At 49.0% G+C, this 23,618-nt stretch overlaps 1 protein-coding gene across 2 annotated transcripts in view; it reads right to left on the minus strand.

Moving 5' to 3' along the window:
- Positions 1-7,976: 7,976 nt before the first annotated feature.
- The window catches only part of Arl3 (ADP ribosylation factor like GTPase 3), a 42,543-nt gene continuing 26,901 nt past the window's right edge, over positions 7,977-23,618 (minus strand). The window contains exons 4-7 of one of the 2 annotated variants that reach the window (XM_029547292.1): positions 19,256-19,306; positions 18,155-18,340; positions 17,250-17,318; positions 7,979-8,260 (exon numbers count right to left, since the gene is read on the minus strand). In XM_029547292.1, coding sequence (XP_029403152.1) covers positions 17,277-17,318; positions 18,155-18,340; positions 19,256-19,306 — 279 coding nt within the window. In that variant the 3' untranslated portion in view covers positions 7,979-8,260; positions 17,250-17,276. Of the gene's footprint in view, positions 8,261-17,249; positions 17,319-18,154; positions 18,341-19,255; positions 19,307-23,618 lie in introns of both variants that reach the window. The other variant, XM_021207448.2, reaches the window with a different exon arrangement.

Raw genomic sequence — 23,618 nt, forward strand, 5'->3', positions numbered from 1 at the left:
AGCAGCAGAGAATGTGGGGAGACAGAAGGAATACAAGCCACTGTAGATATGGGGGCTTAGAAAGGACCAGGGCCAAGGGTGGGAGCCTGGTTCAGGCTTTTTCTTCCTTGTTTGTCAACCCTGTGCCCAGAGTCAGCAGAAAAATCTCAGCTCTAGGGAGGAGGTAGCACAGAGCCCCAGGCTGCTGAGGGAGCAGGGAAGGCAGCAAGATGCCATTGTGTGCCTGCAATCAAGAGGCTTCAGAGGAAATCAAAAGCGCCAACTGGGGAAACTATGTGTGCGCACTGTCTTACACTCTCTCAAATACACTCACACATTTGCGTGCGTACAAACGCGCGCGCGCGCGCGCGCGCGCGCACACACACACACACACACACACACACACTTCTGCCTCTAAATGGGTCAAGTGGAGGCTGTGGTGTGGGTTGGCCAGGGAAGGCTAGGACGTGGGGTGGGGGTGGGCAGAGCAGCCCGGGCCCTGGTGCCCGCTCACTCTCCTGGCACAGGAGATGGCGGCAGCTGCAGAGTGGAGTGGGATGTGAGGATAAATATACACCTCCCATGCATATGGATAATGCCCACAGCTGCCCTGCCTGCGCAGTGTTCATTAGGACCAACTGTTTCAGGAGCAGTTCAGGCAGGCGGGAGGGTGCATGCCCATTCACGGGCTCGGGGCAGGGGGGCTGCCTGCAGCTGTGCAGGCCCCGCCTCCCGCCTGGATCAGCATATCCCAGCCACGGAATGGATCCTGCTCCCTCCCACTCTCTCTTTGCCCAACTCGCTGCCCTGCTAGTTCTTGCAGGTCTTAGGGTGGAGCGAGGCCGTGAGCGAGTCAGGATGAAATTTATCTCGGGGGCACGGTGTATTGAGGGGAAGAGTCGGGCTGGATTAAGTCAGTCTTTTGGCTTCAGGATGGGCTACTGGTGGCCCAAAGATGATCCCCTCTTTTCCAAAAGCCATCTGTGGCAGGGAAACTGCTTTAGCCCTGTCATCTGGGAGCTTAAGGGAAGTCCCATCCCATCGTACTGGAAAGCCCCATATCAGCCACGTTCTGTGTATGGGGGCTGGTGTGCTTCTCTGATTCTGACCTTTTGGTGCAAGTAAGACAGGGAGGGAGGCTGGTGGGCTCTGAAGAGTGTACGGAGGTGGGATGGGGAAGCAGGCGGGGGAGGAGCTAGTGACACAGATAGGCCTAAGGATGAGTGTGAAGTTTGTGCCCTACACATGGATACCTGACTAAAAGGCCAGGACATGTTAGCCAGTGTGAAGTCTGTCCAATGTGGGTCCGAAGGAGGAAAATGGAGACAGATGACAGGCCTCTTTAGGCTTCAGTTTTCAAGGCTGCTCAGCAGGCAGAAGCTGTGGGTGTGTGGAGGGGGTGTGTCTTTCCTGCAAGCTGCCCTTTTTTCCTCCCCTCCCTTCGGGAAGTCAGTGTGGATGGTCAGGACTGCTGCTCCAATGACCTAGATCAAACTTGGCCAATCTCTGGTTCAGACTGGAAGCAACAGACTTAGCCCAGAACCCGCTCACTGCTGAGCCCAGCTGCTTTCTTTTGTTTTAAGGGTGGGGCTGGTTCCTGTTTGGTGCCCCTCCCTGCTGGAGGCCTTGGAGCAGCAGCCAGGGGAAGGTCCAAAGGCCGAGTGAGGTCACCTCTGGCCCACCTGACCGTGCCTTGGAGGCCAGTCCTCCAGGTGCTCCTAGCCGCTGATGGTCCTGATGGAGAGCAAGGTCTTCCAAGGCAGGAGTCAGCAGGAGTCCACGCAGCCAATCACATGTCTCCTGGGTGCTCCTCGCTCCTTGTCTGGGAACACGTGGCAGTGGTGGCTATTTAGCAGGATCCACTCAGCCAGTCACTAGAAGAGGCAACAGTTTAGTCCCCAGCCCCCAGCTTCAGGTACCCCAGCCAAGACTTCTGCACACTCCTGCACCCCATTTGCTCTCTAAAATTCTGTCATTAATATTTAATTTCTTTAGCAAGGGCTTTTTGTCTCTGGAACACTGCACTTCACACTAAGGAAGGAAATTGCTCTGTAGTTCTTTGTGAAGGGGATTCCTGTTTTCTTTCTTTCAAAACAACTATTTTTGAAAGATTTTCTGTTGTTTTATTTTTCTTGTATTGGTGTTTTGCCTGTGTCTGTGTCGGTGCACTGTGTGCACCTGGGTGTTTTGCAAGAACGGCCGGTGCTCTGAAACACCAAGCCAGCCCTCCAGCCTTCTTTTTGGGCTTCTAAGATCACAGCTGTGGAAGTCAAAAAGTTGCTGGGTTAGTCCCAGCATAGAGGCAGGAGGGTCTTTCTAAGTTTGAGGCCACTCTGGTCTACATAGTGGGTTTGGGTCAGCCAGAATAACAGTGTGAGCCTGTCTTTTTTCACTATGACGATGACGATGACGATGATGATTTTTTTTGTGTGTGTAACTGTGTGTTTCAGAACTCTCTTTGTAGACTAGGCTAGCCTTGAACTTAGAGATCTGCCAGCCTCTGCCTCTGGAATGCTGGGATTAAAGGTGTGCGCCACCATGCCCAGTGAGTCGGCCTTGTCTCCTCTGTCTCCTTCTTGTGAGATCTTGGGCAAGTGATCAGTATCTCCAGTTAATAGTGTCCTTGCCAAGGTTAAGTGAGATTAATAAATAAGTTGTTTCTGGGGCAAGAGGATACTGACTTAACTGTTTGTTCTCAGCTGCCCCTGATGTGTGGAGGTCTGGTTGCTGGTTACAGACTGTATCTCCACAGGTCCATGCCTGTGGCTGGTTCTCAGAGTGCACACGCGCGCACACACACACACACACACACACACACACACCTCTATCCACCAAGGGCTGGACCAGCAGATGCTCTGCAGGGAACAGGAACAGGAGTCCTTTCCCTCCTCCCTGCCCTGCTGGTGGTGACTGCAGCTCTCTGCATTCTGCAGTGTTGGAAAAAGAAATTACAGAACAGACTGCAATTACAGGGGGATGGGGGGGCACGGAGGCCCTAAAAATGCAGCTTGACTGAGCACTAAACTGTGTTTTTGCCTGGAGCCAATCAGGAGTCTCTGACGAGAACCTGTTCCCACTTACAAATCTAATTGCAGGAGGTGTGGTTGGGGTGGTCCTGGGAGCCTCAGAGAGAGGGGGTCTGCCAGCCCCTCCGGGAAGGCTGCCCGCAGGCAGAATGCTTGTATGTTGCTTTGAGAGTCACAGAGCCACACAGGATTAAGAATGGAGGTGGAGGCAGACGCCTTGGGAGTCTGGGAAAGTGCCAAATTTTTTTTTTTTTGGTAATAGGTTTCACATACATTACACACTGAGCATAACTACTCTCTAATCCTCCCAGTCCTCTATTTTACACACAAGAGACTGAGGCGTGAAGTGTCTACTATTTGCAGAGTTGGTTCTTTCCATCTAACTTTGTGTGGGCTCTGGGGATTGAGTTCAGGTTTCGAGGCACGGATGATGAGCACCTCTCCCTGATGTCTACATAACCTAAGCTGCTCTTGAGCCACACAGAGAGAGAGAGATCTTCCTACTTCTGCCTCCCAGATATTGGGATTGGAATCATGCGCTACCTTAACTGGACATTTTGTGTTGGTTTTGAAATAATTTACTATGTAGCACTTGGGAACCTGTCAGTCCCCATGTGCTGGGATCACGGGCACACGGTCCCTGAGCGCTGGGATCACGGGCCTGTGCCACTCTACCTGGCTGAGGATGCAAGCCCACTGTTCTTTTCCTGTCCTCTTTTAATCGTCTTTGGTAGGAACATCAGGTTTACCAAGAGAAAAAAAACAAAACAGAATGGAAGTCCAATTTTAATTTCAGATAAATAATGTTTTCCTGAGTATTATAACAAGGTCCCAAATATTGTATGGAGTATAGCTGAAGTAAAAACTAGTCTTTAGGGCTGGAGGGGCGGCTCAGGAGTTAAGAGCACCGACTGCTCTTCCAGAGGTCCTGAGTTCAATTCCCAGTAACCACATGATGGCTCACAACCATCTGTAATGAGATCTGATGCCCTGTTCTGGTGTGTCTGAAGACAGCTACAGTGTACTCATATATGTAAAATAAATAAACTTAAAAACAAAACAAGCCAGGCGTGGTGGTGCACGCCTTTAATCCCAGCACTTGGGAGGCAGAGGCAGGCAGATTTCTGAGTTCGAGGCCAGCCTGGTCTACAGAGTGAGTTCCAGGACAGCCAGGGCTATACAGAGAAACCCTGTCTCAAAAACAAAACAAAACAAAACAAACAAAAGGCTAGTCTTTATTTGAAATTCAAGATGAACTGAATGTCCGGTGACACATCGGACACCTTGTGCCTTTTCTCTCCTCCTGCCTCTGGCTTCCCTCTCCTGCCAGTAGCTCACCCTCTGTTGTGGTAAGGAAGGACAACAGGAGTAGATGTAGATACCGGGGTGAGCAAGATCATAGCCCTCTGAGCCTGTCACCTTTCATGAGCATCCCCATTAGACTTCTGAGTTTTTGAGATGGGGTTTCAAGTAGCCCAGGCTGCCCTTCTCCGGGCAGCTTCCAGCAGGAAGACTCAGTAGGAGGAGGTAGGTGACTGCAAGTGGCAGCCCTAATGTTCTTGATGTCTCCCTCCTTTTTGCCGTCCATGGGGCTGAACCTATGCAAAGGAAGGAAAGAGATGTGCAATTGCGCTTTTTGTGACGAGAGGACCAGAGGCCCTGGGGACTGGGAGTACAGAAGGGCAGGCAGTGCTAGGCTAGGGGACACCTGGTGCAGAGGGCTGTGGGGAGGCAGCTGCTGAACAGGCAGGCGGGAGGTGAGGGCTGGGACTGAAGTGGGCTGTGGTACTGATTTTTGTTTTGGGTTTTTTTTTTTTTTTTCCCCTTTAGAGACAGCAGGGGACTTAGGTTTCAGGCTCCACCAATCCTTACAGGAGCTGCGATCCTGGTAAATTCCTTAGCTGAGGCAAAGGCCTCTGTTTCTTACTGCAAAGTGGGGTTAATGCTGCCTAGTTAGGCAGGTGGTGCATGGGGTTAGGGGTAGGGTGAGGTGGGTGGCTGCTGCTGCAATGGCGGCGGCGGTGGTGGTGGTTTTCACATCACCTGGTGGTGGGGTTCATATGTTTTTTCTGAAAACAGCCCTCCCTTGAGGAAACCTAACCCCTAAAAGGGCAAAGCTGCTTAGGCCCTTTTGGAGCTCCAGCAGAGATCACAATCCACTCCAGACCGCCTTCGTTGCAGCTACATTTTATTTGTTGTGTTTTTGACAGACGTCTAAATTATACATTGAGCTTTCCACGTGACCAAACACCGCGTCCCTTCCTTTGATTATCATTTTCAAAAGGGACAAAAAAAAAAAAAAAAAAAAACCTTCCGATGGATCACACCGAACCCCGAAACCACATGGAGAGCAGAGCTAAAAATAAAGGAAGAAGCGTCCCGAAAAGGAGAGGGAGGAGGAATCAAAGCGCACTGTGGAAGGGAACGGAGACACTGGGCCTGGTGAGGGTGACATGGTGTCACCCTCCAGGCCCAGGCCGGATAAGGAGCGGCCAACAGTGAGGGTGGGGCATGGACTGGCATAAAAATAGCCACCACTTTAGTCCGGAGGGGAATAAAGAAATCGTCGGAGACAGGGGACGGAGGAGGGAGGGAGGCGTGGGGGAGGGCGTCGGCAAGACTGTCTGCAGCATCTCAGGCTGTGGACTTTTCTACCGGGCAGAGCGAACCACCGGCATAATCGCTGACTTTCAGCTGTGCACCGACATGTTCCCCAGCTCAGCCCACATCAATGACACCCTTGTTTCCATAGTAACCAAGGGAGAGCGAAGGGGAAAGGGTGTATTGCACTGGGCGAAGGGAATCCAGCCAAAAGGAGCCACACAGGGAGGGTGAGAGCAGGGCTCGGTTTTTCCCACAACTGCTTGGAGTATACACTGTGGACTTTGCCTGCCCTCTGGCCTCGGCCCTCGCCCCCTGAACATTCAGATGCAATGGTGCGCAGAGCAAAAGTCTTACCAGGGCTCATTGGGATGGGGGGAGGCACAGGGGCGGGGCATGCCCTTTCTAGCTTCAGACTCTGTTCTCTGGCCATAGCCACAGGGGGCAGGGGTGGCACAGCAGAAGGAAACGGGACTTTACAAGCATTCTGTTTTTACAAATGGGAGCTTTCAAACTGCAGTTTTCAGGCTCCATTCATTTATCCTCGGAGCCCCCGGAGGGTTCAACAGGGCTCACAGGAAAGATAAAAGCCTGTGACAACCACAGTTGTCTCTGGTGTCTCTAGCTGGGAAGCAAATTCGGACATTTACAGAGACAGCGATCAGAGCAGGGCAAGTCGCTCTGCCTACGAGCTGGGGCCGGGGTGGGGGATACGGGTGGGGGTGGGGGCTCTTTAGAACAGTTCCTTTAGTTGGTGGTAAGAGACCAAAAATGCATTACAGCTCAAGCTCTTCCAAAGTCAGAGTCCCCTGCTGCAGCATTCCAAAACTGGACTTCAAAGCAGGCTTCCAGCCCCTCAGATAACACCCTGAAGCACTATTTGTAAGGAAAAGCAAGTCTCAAGGGCCAACGCTACATCTGGTGGCCTGAGAAGGGGGCATTTCCGATGCTTTATAGCTGTTTGCCACCCTTCAAAGCTAGAGGGATTTGGGTGAGTTAGAGAGGTCGATGAGAGAGGCGGCGGGGCTAACTAGCTGAGCGGTTTAAAAACCTCACCTTCTTTTGTCTTACAAATCTTTACAGGCTGTGTCTGTGCGCTGCTACCCCGCACCTCTCCGCCAGCCTTCGTTGATAGCTTTCAGCCTGGCCACCTTTCAAACTGTCCAAGCGGCTCCCTCTCCAAAGTCCAGAATAAGCTGCGTACCACGGAGCAGGGGCTTCTGTGGCACTTCCTGGTTTTGCTTGCACACCTTGGTGGGCTTGGAAAGGGCCACCTCCCAGGATGAGAAGGCGGCTGGCCTCCCTGGCCCTACCAGGCATTGGATAGCCTAATTTATTCTCTGAAAAGCCTTGAGCTCTTGCCCAGAACAGTTGAATTCGGGACCAGGCTATGCCCTGTCTGCTTTGGGGTTTGAGGCTGGGATTTCTAAGGGCTCAGGCAAACATGCTTCTTTTGCAGTGAGGGAAGGGTGGGGGGGCCTACCATCCCCTCCTGATCAGACCACAACAGGGTTGCTGGAAAGGGGTAGAAGAGCGCAGCATGGGGCGAGTGGCTTTCCGGGGCCCAGCCCATGCTCACCCTGCAGCAGATCCTTCCCACACCGTCTGGTTGCCAGCTCTGTAAGAATTGATCTCTTCTCAGAATCGATCTGCCTGGCTTTTCTCAGTGGAGCAGGTTCATGGTAGAGCTGCATTTATTTTTAAAATCTGATAGCATCGGCCTATTGTGATCATTTAAACACAGAATTCTTTGAGCTTTAGAAATCCCCTCTCTAGGACTGCAGAGGAGAAGTCGGCTAATCTCAGAGCCGGTTGCTCTCTGCTCCACTGAACTGGAGAAAGCCTGTTTACGCTAGCCTGAGCCCTCGATGTGAGGGCTTTTTAAGGACCTTGTAATTTTTCTGGAATTAAACCTCCCAGCTCCCCTTACATTCCAGATGTCATTACAGTCAAAAGTCCTACGAATCTGCTTCCCCGTGTGGCTGGCAGGGATGAGGGGATGGGGAGAAGGTGGTGAGGAGCCGGGCTGGAGCGGGCATGGCTCTGTAGTGACTTGTTTGCCAAGAATGTTTTTCTTTTTCTGTCAAAAAGTGAGGCGTACACACTGACTCACTCTTACCTACCTGACAAGACGGTTTGTAATCATCAGCTACCCTTTACCTCCCCAGTGGCTGCTTCCTGCTGGACAGACCAAAGCCCAGCACCACCACCATGCAGTTTCCAGGCAGCAAGTGAGTGAAGGGACAGGTCAGGAACAGAAGGGACAGGTCAGGAACAGAGACCACACAGCCGCCTGGGATCATCCGGCGGCAGTATAAGCGCCTGCTCCTTTCTAATCATGTCCTCTGAGACATTTAATACTATTTCAACTATGCAGAGGAAATAATATAATTCCTTTATTTGAAAACCGATACCGAGCCTCTGAGATCAGTTAAAATCTACTGCTGGGATGGGGGTCCTTCTCAGGCTGCTGTCCCCTCTCCATCCGCCACACAGCTGTGGCTGTGCACAGACGGAAAAGCATTTGGTCAGAAAGCAGCAACCCCGTGTTTCTCGGGCTGACTTCAGCTCCCGGCTCCCCGAGCCACCATCCGCCTGCCTCCGTTTTATTTCTTCTTTGCATTGACATTCTTGCAGACCCAGTTCATGCCATCCTTTGAGGGAAATGGGCAGAAAAAGGCAGTGTTAGTTGCAAGGAGTGTCCCCAAGAGCTCAGCCTGGAGGGGACCGGGACCACCTACTCTCTAGGGAGTTTGTTGCCCCAGGGCCCACCCTGCTCCTTTTGGGAGGGCGGAGAGAGGTTCCTGAGCACAGGAGGGAGACAGTCAACCTCTGAACTTGAGATGCGTCCTCAGGAACTCCCTCTGAAAAAATAAACACATCTCACATCTGCTGAGGAGCTATCAGGAAAGATTCCAGCCATTTCTGGCTTTTTCTAAAAGCTGACCTTTACTAGGACATTAATTCAATGAGCTACCCTTCTGGTTCCCCTGCGTGTTTACAGTGTGACAGTGTACACTTGGGTTAAATTAAATTTCATTTTGGAAAAACAACCCTCTGCAGTGGGTGTTCCTCCACACATGCAGGGGCAATGCACACGTGCTTCTACAGAGGTTTCAGAGTGGCTTCTTGTAGCTTTAACCACTAAGCAGAACAGAGGGAAGGAGAGGTTTTCTTAAAGGCACAGCGACCTTGAAAGTGTCCTTTTTTTTTTTTTTTTTTTTTTTCAGAAGGCTAGAGAGGGACTGAGGTAAAAAAAGAAAGAAAAAACAAAAAACAAAAAACAAAAAACCCCCACTATGCCCACAGCCTCCTGGTAGGTAGCACAGGTCCTCACTGATGCAAGGCCTGTCAAAACATGACCTCCTTGCCAACCCCCTCTGGAGCAGACCTGGATGCCCCCCCCCCAGGGACTCCTGTCCTTCAGGCAAGTCAGGCTCCCTTAGAAGCAGGGAAGTGGGCCCAGCAGGGTATCTTGCCCAGAGTCCAGGCCTCACCTCTGCGCGCTCATCAGACACACGTGACACCCACACTCTCAACCCCACATTTCTGGTGGCTGTGGATCTGGCTGCTGAACCTGAACACCTAAGACAGCTTATGGCAGTAAATATCAGCTGACACCCTTGGCCACTGGGACATTAATCCCGTAAACAATACATCACTGCAAAACAACCAGCAGGCCCCCTTTCCCCTGGCTAACCTGACAGTCACCTGCATGTACCCTGATTAAAGCTGCACTGGCTGCCAGGGGGCGCCTGGGCAGGAGAACCTGGTGACCTGAGGGAACTTCCTGCTTTGCCAAGATGAGGCCTAGCCTTGGCAGAAAGCCTTCAGGCGGGAAGCACCTGGCTGCATCGGGGCAGTGGAGGATCCGGTGAGGGGGCCCCCAAAGCATCTGAGTACAGCTGGGTCACCTGCACACTCTGGAAAGCTGCGCGATTTTAAAACCGTTTCATGAAAAGGGTTCATTTAAAGAGAGCATGTTTAATTTTAGTAGCTAATTGGTTTCTAGGAAAAAAATGATCACCTGCCAGGAGACAAAAAAGATTTTTACACATACAAGAGCGATGGCTACGGTGACAACCTTCTCTTGCTCCAAAGCGGAGGAGCTCAGAACACGGGCAGCACTTCCATAGTCAAGTGCAGCACAAACACCCAAAGGTGTGGGCTCATGGTCCCTTCCTACAGTCACATTTTATCAGACCAGCTTCTCTGGGATGTCAAGAAGTCCCCATACAATGCCAGAACCATTTTGTCTTTTTCTTGGTTTATGACTTGTGAAGGGGGGGGGGTCCCTTATTATATTTCACCAAACATAAGTGTAGGCAAAGAGATAGGGAAAATATTTACTCAGCTGCAGGCACTCAAAGCGGAAGGTGGAGGGGGCCATACTCTGTGGGGGCGGGAAGGGGCTTAAAGGGCAGGGTCTGCTGAGGGGCGCTGTCTTGCAGATGTCTGAGGATCTACAGCCCAGGCTTGCCCACCATGGTCTTGTTGACAGAGGACGCTCAGAATCCAGCACCTATGACTGTCCCTCACCTCTGGTGCCCTTCTTGGGTAAAGCCCTGGGCTGGGCTTGGGGAGGTCCCTTTGAGTCACAGCATTTGGGAGCTGGAGGTGAGAGGCAGGGGGAGGGGAGGACCACAATCCTCTGTGACAGTACCTCATAAATCAAGTAAGGGCAAGCTTTACCAAGTAGCCCACTGGAAAGGAAAGATAATAGTGTTATCCAAAAGCCAGGATGGGGGGGGTCTAAGCAAAGGGCGGGCATGCTGTCTGGTGGACAGCCCGTACTTAATTTATGGTCTTTTAAATTAATCCTCATAACCACCCAGTGAAATATATTATTATTTCTAGATTGCAAATAAGGAAATGAACAGAAAATATTGGGGCAGAGGTGGCCTTTGTTTCCACTGAGAACCACATGCGGCCGGCCGGCTGGTCAGTTGGTCACCACCTTCTCTGTGGCTTAGGGTGCCTGCAAGTGCTCTGCATCTCATTTACAGAGGAGCTGGGGGTCCCTTTGAAGGCAGCTGGGAAAGGCCACTCTGCTGGGGATTTTCCCTCAGGGCTTCCTTCAGGTGAATACAGGGTAAAGACTGGAGGAGCCCTGTCAAGCTCTGAAAAGGACCAGAGGATTCCTAACCTGCTGGGAGCTAGGGCTGTGGAAGGCTGACCATTTGTGACCTGGACCACCTCCTTCAGTGGAGACTCTGACATTTAGAGGCAACAGAATTCTGCAGAGGGGCCATCTGCTTCTATGTGTAAGTGAATGGTGTGATTGTGACTGCTTACGTGAAGGAGCTGTCCCTGAAGGAAACAAATTCATAGGTTTGTTTAATGGTTGAACCTTTTATTGTTAAGAACTGGTTTGACCGATTTCCTGCACATTTGATCTTCATTACAGGAATGACTCTCTTTGGTGGGAACAGTCTCCCCTTTCCTTTCCCTACCAATCTTGCTGAAACTGAATTTGAATTGATTAGCTTCAATTTATTAATAGAGACTAGAGACAGGGCCCTCAAACACGGGGTCTTATGTGGCTTCCTGGAGAGGAAATAAATATCTCTGTGTTGCAGAAGTATTCCAATCATATCTATGGGGGTGGGGGATCAGGGGTGGTGGTGGTGATGATGGTGCTGGTGGTGGTGGTGCTGGTGGTGGTGGTGGTGGTGCTGGTGGTGCTGGTGTGGTGATGGTGGTGGTGAAAAGCTGCCCCTACTAATCGTCCCCCAGCCTGAGAGTTAAGGTATGCTGCCTGCTTGTTGGCAGGGTTGGTCTCTGGCTGTTCTGCTCATTTAGTTTGATCTCAGTCCGGAGCACCCATCAGTGCTGGGTGGCTGCAAGGAAGCCATGGTGGCCGTGGGTGGGTGGGTGGGCGGGCTGGTGTCTAAAGCTAGGCTGACTATGTGGCCAACTCAGTAATTGCTTTAGGATGACAAGGCGCTCAGACCCTTGGTGAGCAATGCAGCCTGTCCCATTGTGCCTTTAGGCCCATGGGGTCAAGGAACAGCTGAACACAGCATACATAAAATATCGCTTGCTGTTCATATTTTTCCAGTGACAAAGGGCAGTGTACCAGGGAGGGAGCAAATCACATGTCACAGGCTTGCTCTCTTAGTCCACAGGGAGGTCTGCAAATATAAAATTCAACCTGAGGGCCGACTGATAGATAAGCAGTTCCACACATACCTAGAATAAATACCAACTGATCCCAGGCCTACAAAGAAGAACTAGACATCCTTTTTTAAGTACTAAAATGTGCGACTGGGGAAGTATAGCTCGGAAATAGAATAAAGGTTTAGCATAAACAGGATACTGGGTAAAACTTCTACCCCTGCAAAGAAAAACAAGTCAAGTTTGGTTAGCAGACTAAGGAAAAGTCCCCTAGATCAAAGAAAAGCAGAGGCAGGAGCTGGGCAGCTGTCCCTCTGAGGAGGCTTAGTCCACACCTCAGCATGGCGGGCTGCGGCCCACCCCCCTAAGGAGTCAAGGCAGCAGAAGACACTGTGGTCTGATTAACCTTCCTTTCTGGAGGATGAGGGGAAGGGATGGGGGGAGATGCCACGTGAGAAGCCAGTCTAGCTTGGTGGCCTGGAGGGCAGCGCCTGTGGATCATGCCAAAGCCATCAGTGTTGGCAGGTGACCAGTGATGACCAAGTCAAGGCCAGGTTTAAACTTCAACTTCTGCTTTAAAAGGAAATCTAAAGCCAGAATAATCATATACACTGAGTTTTAGAAAAAGTGTCTCCCAACACCTGAAGCTACAGTAGGATGGACAAAGGTGGTCTGGGTGAAATTCACGGTTGCAGGATGGGGTGTTCTATACCTTATTTTGTTTTGTTTTGTTGTTATCTAACCCTGATCCTTTGTACACTTTCTAGATGTCCATTGGAAAGGACAGAGCCTGGTGCTGAGTGATAGACACATCCTAGGAGGCCCAGCACCCAGGCCTGGCCTCAAGGGCATGGAGGAGATTTCTCTCCATCCCAAGGGTGTGTCTGGTTGAGGGAGCTTTAGGTAATCCATACCAGACATTTTTCATTCCCTTTTTTCTGCCGTCACCTGCTTGACGGAACTGGGTCTCTTCTGATCCCTCCTTTGGTCTAAAGGCCTCTCAGCAGGATGGAGTGTCCAAGATTGATTCCCTCCTTCAGAGTCTGTGCCCTTTACCTGTTCTTTGTTCTGAAAACCCACTGAATGTGATGCGTTGGCCTCCCAATCACCATCAATCAGGTGAGGAAAGAGCTGTTCCAAACTCTCTTGATGTCCTTAACAGTCCACACACACAGCTGAACACATGGCACTGTGTTGTAAAGACCACCTAAGTGTGCCCTCCCAGGAATTCCGTCCTAGGAACCCCAGCTCCCACAATTCCAAATGACTTGTTCAGGCCACTTAACTAATGGGAAATAGTCACCTGGCCTGCGTGGCCACAGAGGGCGTGGCACATCACCTGCCTGACTGCCGGCTGGCCTCCGGCTGGATCACTGGAAGGGCCTTGCTGTTCGTTGCTAGGCCACAGTTCTCCTAGATCAGTTTTTTATTTGTGTGTTTATAAATGTTTTACATTTCATTCATTCATCCAGCCATTGTGTGTCTGTGTGTGTTTGTGTGTGTCTGTGTATAGTGGGGGTGTCCACGCCTGCCACTGCACATGTGGAGCACAGAGTACCACTTGCTAGAGTTCTTTCTCTCTTACACCCTTACGCCGCGTGGGTTCCAGCTTGGGTCAGCAGGTTTAGAGGTAAGTATGCTGAACCTCTATGTAGGCCGCCAGATGTGTTTTTGATTGGACCTGTGTGCACACACAGTGCAGACAGCAGAGCCGGCTCTTAGCACTTACAACCGAAGCACAAACCCTGGATCCCCCCACTTTCTCCTTTTCTCAGACTTTTGTGCAGTTTCTTTCTGGGTTGTCACAGAGGCTGCTCAGCCGGCTGGGCAGCCTCTGGGGAGGTGGGGTAAGAAGAACAAAACAGAATTTACAAAGTTTTCATCATTATGAATTTATATCTGAAAGTGAACCCGGAATAACTGAATCATACAGTCATTTTCCTAGCAAAGTTCTTAATTTTTAGGGATATTTTAATCCTTAATTAAGAGCCACGAAAGGCCTATACTTTAGCCATGCAATCCTAGAAAGGAATTACACTGACTCTTCTAAAGGTAGCGAGAAGCTGGCTGAGACGGGCAACATCACCTGAGGGAGGAGCCGGTCAGTAACTGGCTGCCAGTGAAAAGCTTCCACTGAAGGTTCCATGACCTTTCTCGGCTCCCCAAAGGTTACCGTGAAAGGACAATAGAAGATTCCCTTCTTAATTAACATTTTTATTAAATAACCTATTTCAAATAATGGTTAAATTCTCTAAATTTATATCATTCTATTAACCATAATCTAATCTCATTAACCTTGAAATCCCAGCCTTAACTATCCAATTCTATACACCCTGGTACTCTCTACAAACTAATTAAGTGACCTTCAAACTATTTGTCCTCTGTATAAAATCATTTTCTTTGCTCGTAGTTCTTTGCTGGATGTCTCTCTCATTCATATGATTGCATTTTGATTAATTAATTAATTAATCTGTATGTGTAAGTCAGTGGGAACTTTGGGGAGTCAGCTTTCTCCTGCCCTGTGGTCCTGGGATCAAATTCAGGTCATCCATCAGCTTTGGCAGCAATCACCTTTATCCACTGAGACACCTTGCTGACCCTGGACCTCTTTTGATGTCACTTCCTGTGCCCTTGGTTGCTGCAGGTCCTCGATTTAAAAAGCACTTTTTAAAAAAAATACAAAAAACCAAATGATTGTAGTTTCACTTTATTCAAACTGCTTATTATTTATAGACATCCCTTGCGCCTACCACACTGTCTAACTGCCTAGTAGCTTGCTGTGTAAGGGTCTACAATGGAGGCTGGGGGTGAAGCTCACAGGTAGAGCACCTGCCCATCATGTTCACTGACTCGGATTTGATTTCCACCTCGGAAGAACTGAGAGAGGGAAGGGAGTGGAAGGGAAGAAGAGGCACTCTAGGGGCGCTGTGTATCTGTGGTGGTTACACTGCCAGTCTGTAGGGGGCGCTGTATACCTGTGGTGGTTACACTGCCAGTCTGTAGGGGGCGCTGTGCACCTGTGGTGGTTACACTGCCAGTCTGTAGGGGGCGCTGTATATCTGTGGTGGTTATACTGCTAGAAGCACACAGCTCTACCCAGACAGGAGTGAGGTTGCAAAATGCAAGAGTTCCTGGCTACCTTCAGGTTCCTACGGTATAGTGTCCTTGACTTTAATGCTACTGCACTTGGTACTAACTCCAGATCATTTACTCTGGTCCCGCCCCTTTTCCATATCCTCGGGCAGGCTGAAGAAACCATAACCCACTTTAACTCTGGCTTTGTTTTCATGTTTTCTCCACCCTGGCCAAGAGTGGAGATCCCAGGACCATAAGCCCTCATTCTGATGAGTGCACACATACAACCCATTTGTTCTCCTCAGCACCCCTTTCGCAGCTCCCAACGCTAGGATGCCCTTGACTTCTAACATCTGTGTTCTGAGCCAGTTAGAAGGGCAGAAAAGCTCTTGCAGGAAAGCTTTATGACTCAGGAAAGCTTCTGGACTGGGGCTGTAGTTGGGTGGGTGGAGCGCTTGCCTGCTATGCACAAGGACTGGGTTCCATACTCAGCAAGGGTAAAAGGGAGGCCACCTGTCACCTCTCCCTACCTGTGCCTGTGTCTGCCAAATTACCCTGTGCACAGCTGGAAGGGCACACACAGGGTAAGGTCCTTCCGTCCGTCCTTCCTTCCTTTTTTCCTTCCTAGACAAGGTTTCTCTGTGTAGTCCTGGCTGTCCTAGAACTTACTCTGTATACTAGGTTGGCCTTGAATTCACAGAGATCCACCTGTCTTTGCCTTCCAAGTGCTGGAACTAAAGGTGTGTGCACCACCACCTGACAGATCTTTTCATTTTAGAAGAGGGTTGTAATTGAACAAGACTAAATAAAATGATCAGTATTTACCTATAACTTGGACTGGGTTGTAAATTACCCTTTAAAAAAAATGTAGTTAAATCAAGCCGGGCGTGGTGGTGCAAGCCTTTAATCCCAGCACTTGGGGGGCAGAGGCAGGCAGATTTCTAAGTTCGAGGCCAGCCTGGTCTACAGAGTGAGTTCCAGGACAGCCAGGGCTACACAGAGAAACCCTGTCTCGAAAAACAAAACAACCAACCAACCAAAAAACATGTAGTTAGATCAAAGGCCTGAAGACAAGCTTCTATCCACAAATAACCACCTATGTGGTAGCAATCTTATAAGGGAGAAGCTAGAAGAGCAGTAGCTTAGTCCCTTTGTACAGGGACTTAGGAGAGAGAGAGCCTTTTACTTACTTCGGAGACAGCCTCACATAGCTGAAGCTGGCTGGGCTGACTTCCTGTCCTCCTGACTTTACCCCAGGGATGAGGATTATAGGCCTGTACTGTCTGTCATGCCTACTTCTCTGTGTGTCTTTGTACTACTGAGGTGAACCTGGAACCTGTCATGTAAGACAACCAACCACTCCACCTCTGAGTCATGCCCTTATTCCATATTTTCTTCAACTTCATAAACTTTATATAATTACAAACGAGAAAAAATTCATATTTGAGATAGGATCTTATGGGACGAGACTAGAACTTCTGGTTCAACTGATCCTCCAAAGTATGGACGTGTGCCACAATGCCCAATTCAGAATATGACTTTTAGAACCAGAATGTAGGAAGGGAGAGAGAGAGGGAGGGAGGGAGGGAGGGAGAAAGGGAGGGAGGGAGGGAGAGAGGGAGGGAGGGCTGGCTTACAGCTGAGTGTGTGTGGAGGCTCACTCCTGTGATCTTAATACTTTGGATGCTAAGGTAGAAAGGTTAGAAGATTGGACTCAGCTATGTCGAGAGTTTGAGGCCAGCTTGGCTATAAAACACCCTGTCTTGGGACTGGAGAGATGACTCTGTACTTAAGGGCACTGGCTGCTCTTCTAGAGGACTGGGGTTTGTATCCTATCACCTGTATGGTGGCTCACAACCATCTGTAACTCTAGTTTCAAGAGATTTAATGCCCCCTTCTGGCCTCCATGTGCTCAGCATGCAAAGGGTGCACACACATATGCACAGGCAAAACACCCCTACTCCCTAAGACAAAAATTTATGAAAAGAGAAACTGTCTCAAAAGCTCCAAAACACCAACTCTCCCAAACCTGCCCCTCACAGGGTGCTCCAGGATACATTCTGAGGATTTAACTGTGGCAATCCCTGGGTTCCAAGAACTCCAGCATATGCACACTCATGACGTCTGGGTACGAGTGTGACCGTGCACTTGGCTCTAGAGGCCACACGTAGAAGCCAGTCATGGATATTTTTGTAATAAAGGAAAAATAAAACAAACAAGCAGCTAACATGTCAGGACCAACACAAGTCTCACATGTGATTATTTGCTTTCGACAAAAGCAATCAGCCCATTTAAAAACAAGTCAGTGTCAATCAAGTGAGGGAGGGGAGAGCATTAGAAGGGAGAAGTGAACAGGGAGAGGCTGCAGGCGGTGAAGAGTCAAATCTCAGGTCTGCAACCCAACAAGCCATGTTGAGAGAAAAACAAACTGTCACGCCATTATCAACATACCACAGGGCAGGGAGGGAAGATAAAACCCTAGAGCAGGAGTGACCGGTCCACACAGCGCTGTGACACGTCCTAGCAGATAAACCACATGCTGAAAATGAGGAACGACCAAGATTCAGGGTCTTCATAAAAGGGCTGATTATGGTGCGTTACTGAGTTGCGGGAGCTTGGAAGGAAGCACCTGAGTTAGAAGTGCCTGTCTTTTGGAGAATACAGCCTCTTGGATGTCTGGGACAGGGCTATGTTCTGCCCTAAATTAATATTACACAAGGGGACATTCAATCTCCTGGTATATGGTTCCTCAGCATAAAGCCCACGGCTTTGTGTCCATAGAAGCCCCCCAGTGGGAAAAAAATACCAGAAACTTGAAAGAGACACCAAGCCCAAGGGCAGGGAGGAAGGGACATTTCTAGACCAGCCAGCATTTGCACGGCTGCTTGATGGCAGTCACCTAGGAGGACAGGCTTTTAGCATCCACGGTCTTAGATGCAACATAGGATGCAGACACAGCGATCCAGCAACTTAGAGTCACTTCCTCGGGGCTCCCCAGGTGAGAACAGGGCTGAAGGCACAGGGCTGCCCCTCCTGGTATGAGGCCATTTGCTTCATATCTTTTTCTAGATAGACCAGGGGTTCTCAGCCTTCCTATTGCTGCAACCCTTTAATATAGTTCTTCATGTTGTGGTGACCCCCAACCATAAAAATATTTCATTGCTACTTCATAATGGTAATTTTGATACTGCTATGAATCATAATGAAAACATCCCTGTTTTCCAATGACCTTAAAACCCCACAGGGGTCATGATCCACAGGCAGAGAACCACTGGTCTAGATCAACCCTACCAGTGAGGCAGACGCTTTAGTGAGCTGCCATGTTGACAGGAAGCGAAGCCTTGCCACCATCTCACCTGGACGCCCTCGCCTGTGAGCGCTGAGCAGGACTGGATCTGCCAGACTCGGTCCCGGATGGTGTGGAGGTTTAGCCCTTCTGCAATCTCGGAGGCCGGGGCGGCTGTGAGCAGATCCTGCTTGTTAGCAAAGATGAGCACGGGCACACAACTCAGCTTTTCTTCCTCCAGTAATTCTGTTAGTTCCTGGACCATTTTGGGGGGGAAGAAAGGGAGAGAGAAGCTTGACAACCATGACACATGAGCGCATGCCACACTTGGAATCACAGCACACTAAGCAGTTAAATTGGTCAGCAGCAACTTTCAAGGTAGAGACCTCAGGCTTGTTCTTTTGGGAGATTCCCTAGCAAATTTCTGGGCTCAAACTAGGAATTCTGACTATAGAAAGTTGGAGCCAGTAGTCTGGAGAGCCAGAACAAAGAAGCAGAAACCTGGGTCCTTCCGCCATTGGATGCAGGGCAGACTTTCTGCACTGAGATCCAAACATGGCTCTCTAGAGATTCCCTCTATCCTTGCTGCTCCTGGGGGTGGCCTCGTCTGGGTCCAATGGTTGAGGCCCCAGGCTGCTCTGTGTATGACTGTATACACAGACCATATCATCTAAACACGCTGACATGCGCCCTGCAGTTAAAGCCGCATTTGAGTTCAAGGCTGATCTTGTTTCCTGGCATGAGACGAGAAGCTTAGTTTTGGCTGTGCTTTTCTTCTCACCCTTCTGAATTTGTCAGTGTTTGATCTTACTCTTGGTCAATTAAGTATGGAAAAGTGTAACCAGAAATGCTCAGTGTAGTGTTCCTGAGTTCATTCCTACGTGGTCTGGGAAGACACACAGAAGGGTTTTGGGGTGTGGTACAAAGTTCCACTTGCTTAGATCTCTTATATTCAATTTGATTAAGCTAAAAGGACTTCACCAAATGACATTGTGAAAGATTCCCAACTAATTTCTTTTGGGACAGCTGTATTTTTGCCTGCTCACCAGTATGACCCTCTTCCTGGTCTGTAATAGTTAACAAAAAGCACTCTTGTCCCTAACAGACACTTCCAGGTGGATTAATGAATACCGGGAGTTTTGGGAAAGTGTTCAACATACAAATCATTTACCTGACCCGTCTCTTCAAATCTTTTTCTGTCTGCACTGTCAATTACATATATCTGCAATAGAAAACAAGAATGTTACTTCAATAAACAGAGACAGAAAGAGAAGGGGCAACTTTTACAAAAAACTGGCCCTCACTCAGTCAGTAGAGTTCAGATGAACCCAACAAATGCAGCCTGGCCTCCCTCACTTCACCTGTGGAGTAAGAAAACCCAATGCATGAACTAAGGATGCTGGGAAAACACACCAGGGGTGGTGCCCAGAAATCCAGGGCTAAACCAAGGAGGGAGCCCACCCATGGGGATGGCGCTGGGAGGCATCTGCAGTCCTATACTTCTGGGACATCTCTCTGACAGCACCACCTCAGCATTACTTCTCGGCTGACTTTGGGGCCGAGACAAGGGACAGTTATCTGTTCATTACTACCATCCCAGGCTGCTGTGATGTCAAGGGAAGTCTAGAAATAGAAGGACAAGCTATGCTATAAGATAATGTCGTTGTTTTGTTTGTTTTGAGTTAAAGAGGTTGTGAGCCACCGTGTGAGTGCTGGTACATGAACCTAGGTCCTCTGCAAGAGCAGTCAGGACTTTAAGCCACAGAAACCTCTAGCACCCTCTTTTTTTTTTTGTTTTTTGTTTTTGTTTTTTTCCAAGACAGAGTTTCTGTCTAACCCTGGCTGGCCTGGAACTCTCTTTGTAGACGAGGCTGGCCTGGAACTCTCTTTGTAGATGAGGCTGGCCTTGAATCAAAAGATTTGACCACTTCTTCAAAGTGCTGGGATTAAAGGTGTGCTCCTCACCACCTGGCATGTTGTTAAAAACCTTTATAAAAGTAACATTGTTACTTAATGAACTTGGTGATATACACTGGGGTTCTCTCTGTTTGGGAGGCTGAGGCAGAAGGATCTAGAATTTGAAGTCAGTCTGCACTACAGATACAGTAAGGATTGTTTGATGTCCACCTAGGCTCCCAGGCCTTGGTTACATAAGACTTTGTTTTATCTCAAAAAAAGAACAAAAAGAACTTAACACTATTATTATTGAATGAATAGCATAGTGGACCTCTCTCTCTCTTTTAAAAAGCATATTCAGTTAAAACAGAATCCAAACTTCAGCTCACATCATTACATTCCTTAAATTTTTAAATTTTATTTTATTATTTATTTTGTTTTGTTTTGTTTTGTTTGTTTTTTGTTTTTTGTTTTTTTGAGACAGGGTTTCTCTGTGTAGCCCTGGCTGCCCTGGAACTCACTCTGTGGCTGGCCTCGAACTCAGAAATCTGCCTGCCTCTGCCTCCCAAGTGCTGGGATTAAAGGCATGAGCCACCCCGTCCGGCTCAGAATCCAAGTTTATATTTTCTCTCAAGAATGGTCAGTGTTTCCACTTGGTAGGGGTGGGGGTGGGGTGGGGCATGCGTGGGCTATGGGATTTCAGTGGTCTTTGTGGTCCATACAGACTTAGTGTTAGTCAGTGATCAGTGGATCGTGCACATGCCACAGACATTCTACACCTGATACTGAAAATAAGTTGCCATGCAAAGCAAGCTAATTTTGCTTATTTATATTTAAATGATATTTAAATTTATTCAGTTAAGTATGTTGGGAGCTCAGATCTTTTGTTGTTGTTGTTTGATTTGTTTGTTTTGGTTTTGAGACAGGGTTTCTCTACATAGCCCTAGCTTTCCTGGAACTCACTCTGTAGATCTGGCTGACCTCAGCCTCCCAGAGATCCGCCTGTCTTTACCTCCCAAGTGCTGAGGTTAAAGGTGTGAACCTCTAGGTTGTTTGTTTTAAAGATTTATTTATTTCATTTATATGAGTACACCACTGCTCTCTTCAGAAGGTATCAGATCCCATTACAGATGGTTGTAAGCTACCATGTGGTTGCTGGGAATTGAACTCAGGACCTCTGGAAGAGCAGTCAGTGCTCTTAAGCAATGAGCTACCTCTCCAGCCACTGTTTTTTTTTTTTTTTTTAAGATTTTATTTATTTAATGTATGTAAGTGCATAGTAGCTGTCTTCAGACATACCAGAAGAGGGCATCAGATCTCATTACAGATGGTTGTGAGCCACCATGTGGGTGCTGGGAATTGAACTCAGAACCTCTGGAAGAGCAGTCAGTGCTCTTAACCGCTGAGCCATCTCTCCAGCCCCCTGTTTTTTTTTTTTAATTACAAAAAATTTTAATCATGTATATGTGTGTGTTTGTAGCTCATGTGTGTGGGTGCCTGAAGGCGACCAGAGGTGTGACATTCCCTGGAGCTGGAGTTAAAGGCAGCTGCTGAGCTGCTGTGGGTGCTGGGAATTTAACTCTAGTCCTTCAGGAAGAATAATACCGGCTCTTAACCCGGGGACTGTCTCTCCAGCCTGGGGCTCACACACACTACATAAACAGGTTTACAAAGCATGAATCCAATGGGAGGGGCCTACCGGTTAGTTAGGATCATGACTGAAGCCATGTTGAGAATGTGAGGGAAGGACAGGAAGCCAGGTGACTCTGGCATCAGAGAGCACCCCAAGGCTTAAGTGACCTCACAGCTCAGGTGTCCTTGTTTGTTTGCTCGTGAACTCTTAATTGGCTGTGGGAGGAGCTGAGAAACTCCCTTCTTAGAGTTAGGGCAGCTCTGGCTCCAGGAGACTGAGTCTCTCCTCACTGAACAGCGAGTCCTTCTCAGCCCTGTCCTCCTCTTTCCTGCTGCCACCTTTTGGCCATTTTATTGCTTCTCAGTCCTTCACAGGAGGGTAGGCAGCAAGAGGTGACAAGGGAAGACTGTGGCTTTACTCATAGCTGGAGGACAACAGAACTGGTAAGTTAGGCGGCAGCCTAACTTGGGGCTTTCGGATGCTGCTGGTTCTGACTCTGGTGGCACCGACATGGAAGGAGACAGCTACTGACACAGCATCTGACACCCATTCCTCTTGAGGTCCTCTCTCTCTCCCTCTCTCTCTCTCTCTCTCTCTCTCTCTCTCTCTCTCTCCTCCTCTGACTCCTGGAGAGCTGTGACTAAAGGCGTACACTACCACGCCTGTCTGTCACAGAGAACCGGAAGCCGCCCATGTCCCTCCCTTCCGCTATCCTTCAGTTTGTCTGTTACAGTTGCTTCCTGAGATTCCTCAGCTGAGGTCAGACGTTCTCAGTATCACTGTTCCAGAGAGTAACCCTGACTCCCAAACCCTTGGAGCCACTGCATGCTCTGCAGTGAGGGCAAGAAAACTTGTGTGCGAGCAGTCAGTAGTAAAGGCTGTTCTGTGGCCCACGGAGTCCCCCCCATTCACTCACACAGAGCCAGGCCTCTACAGCAAGCAGCTATTGTGGGAACCCTAGGAACAAACGCAGGTGGCCAGATTCCAACAGAACTTCATTATGGACACCAAAATTTAAATTCCAACTCATTCTTACAATGCCACAAAACAGCATTTTCCTTTTGTTTTTGTTTTTCCCCCCAAACCCTCTTTAAAAAATATAAAAACCATTCTACCTCACAGGCTACACAAAACCAGGAGGCAGACTGGATCAATCTGTCCACCTCTGCTCGAAAGCTAGATTTTACCACGGCACTCCAGAGAGAATTGAAAAGATTTAACCAGGCAATGAAATGTGTCAAGCCTCAATCCCACGCCTGCAGTGGTATGGCGTCCAGCTAATAGGTCTTTTTCAACTAACAGTGGAAGACTATTAAACCCAGACAAACACAGAATTCATCAACCCGCTCAGGGCTGCTATGAGCTGGACGGGCAGGCAGAGCTGAGGCTCGAGGCTGCATACTCAGAACCTGACACTCAGCTGCTTTCCAAAACCTGCCTCATCTCCAACAGCACTGGGGAATAATGAGGCTGCCTCTCGCCCTAAGTGTTACCTTGAACTATGGGGAAAGGCTGCTGTGCTGCCCGCTGGGCGGCATGTTATCCTGATGGAAAGGCTGCTCTGCTGCCTGCTGGGAGGCGCGTTATCCTGAGCACTCAGTCTCTGAGGATGCGGGGTCCAGGGCTAGGGTAGAGCTTAGGGCTCAGATCATTCTCATGTTCTAAGACCTTCTGGAGCTTCACAGTCACTGACCAACGTCCTTTCATACAGCTCTTCTCTGAGCACTGCACCTAAAGCAATGTCCCTTGCTTTTCCCCATTTTATTTTATTTTTTTAAAGACAGTGTCTCATCATGTAACTCTGGCAGACCTAGAACTTGGTAAGTAAATCAGGCTGGTCTTAAACTTTGAACTCACAGAGATCTGTTTGCCTCTCAGAGCACTGGAATTACATCTAGACTTCGCTTCTTTCTCTTTCTTTCTTTCTTTCTTTCTTTCTTTCTTTCTTTCTTTCTTTCTTTCTTTCTTTCTTTCTTTCTTTCTTTCTTTTTTTCTTTCTTTCTTT

The sequence above is a fragment of the Mus pahari genome, chromosome 1 (assembly GCF_900095145.1).
Source record: "Mus pahari chromosome 1, PAHARI_EIJ_v1.1, whole genome shotgun sequence".
NCBI classification, from domain to species: Eukaryota; Metazoa; Chordata; class Mammalia; order Rodentia; family Muridae; genus Mus; species Mus pahari.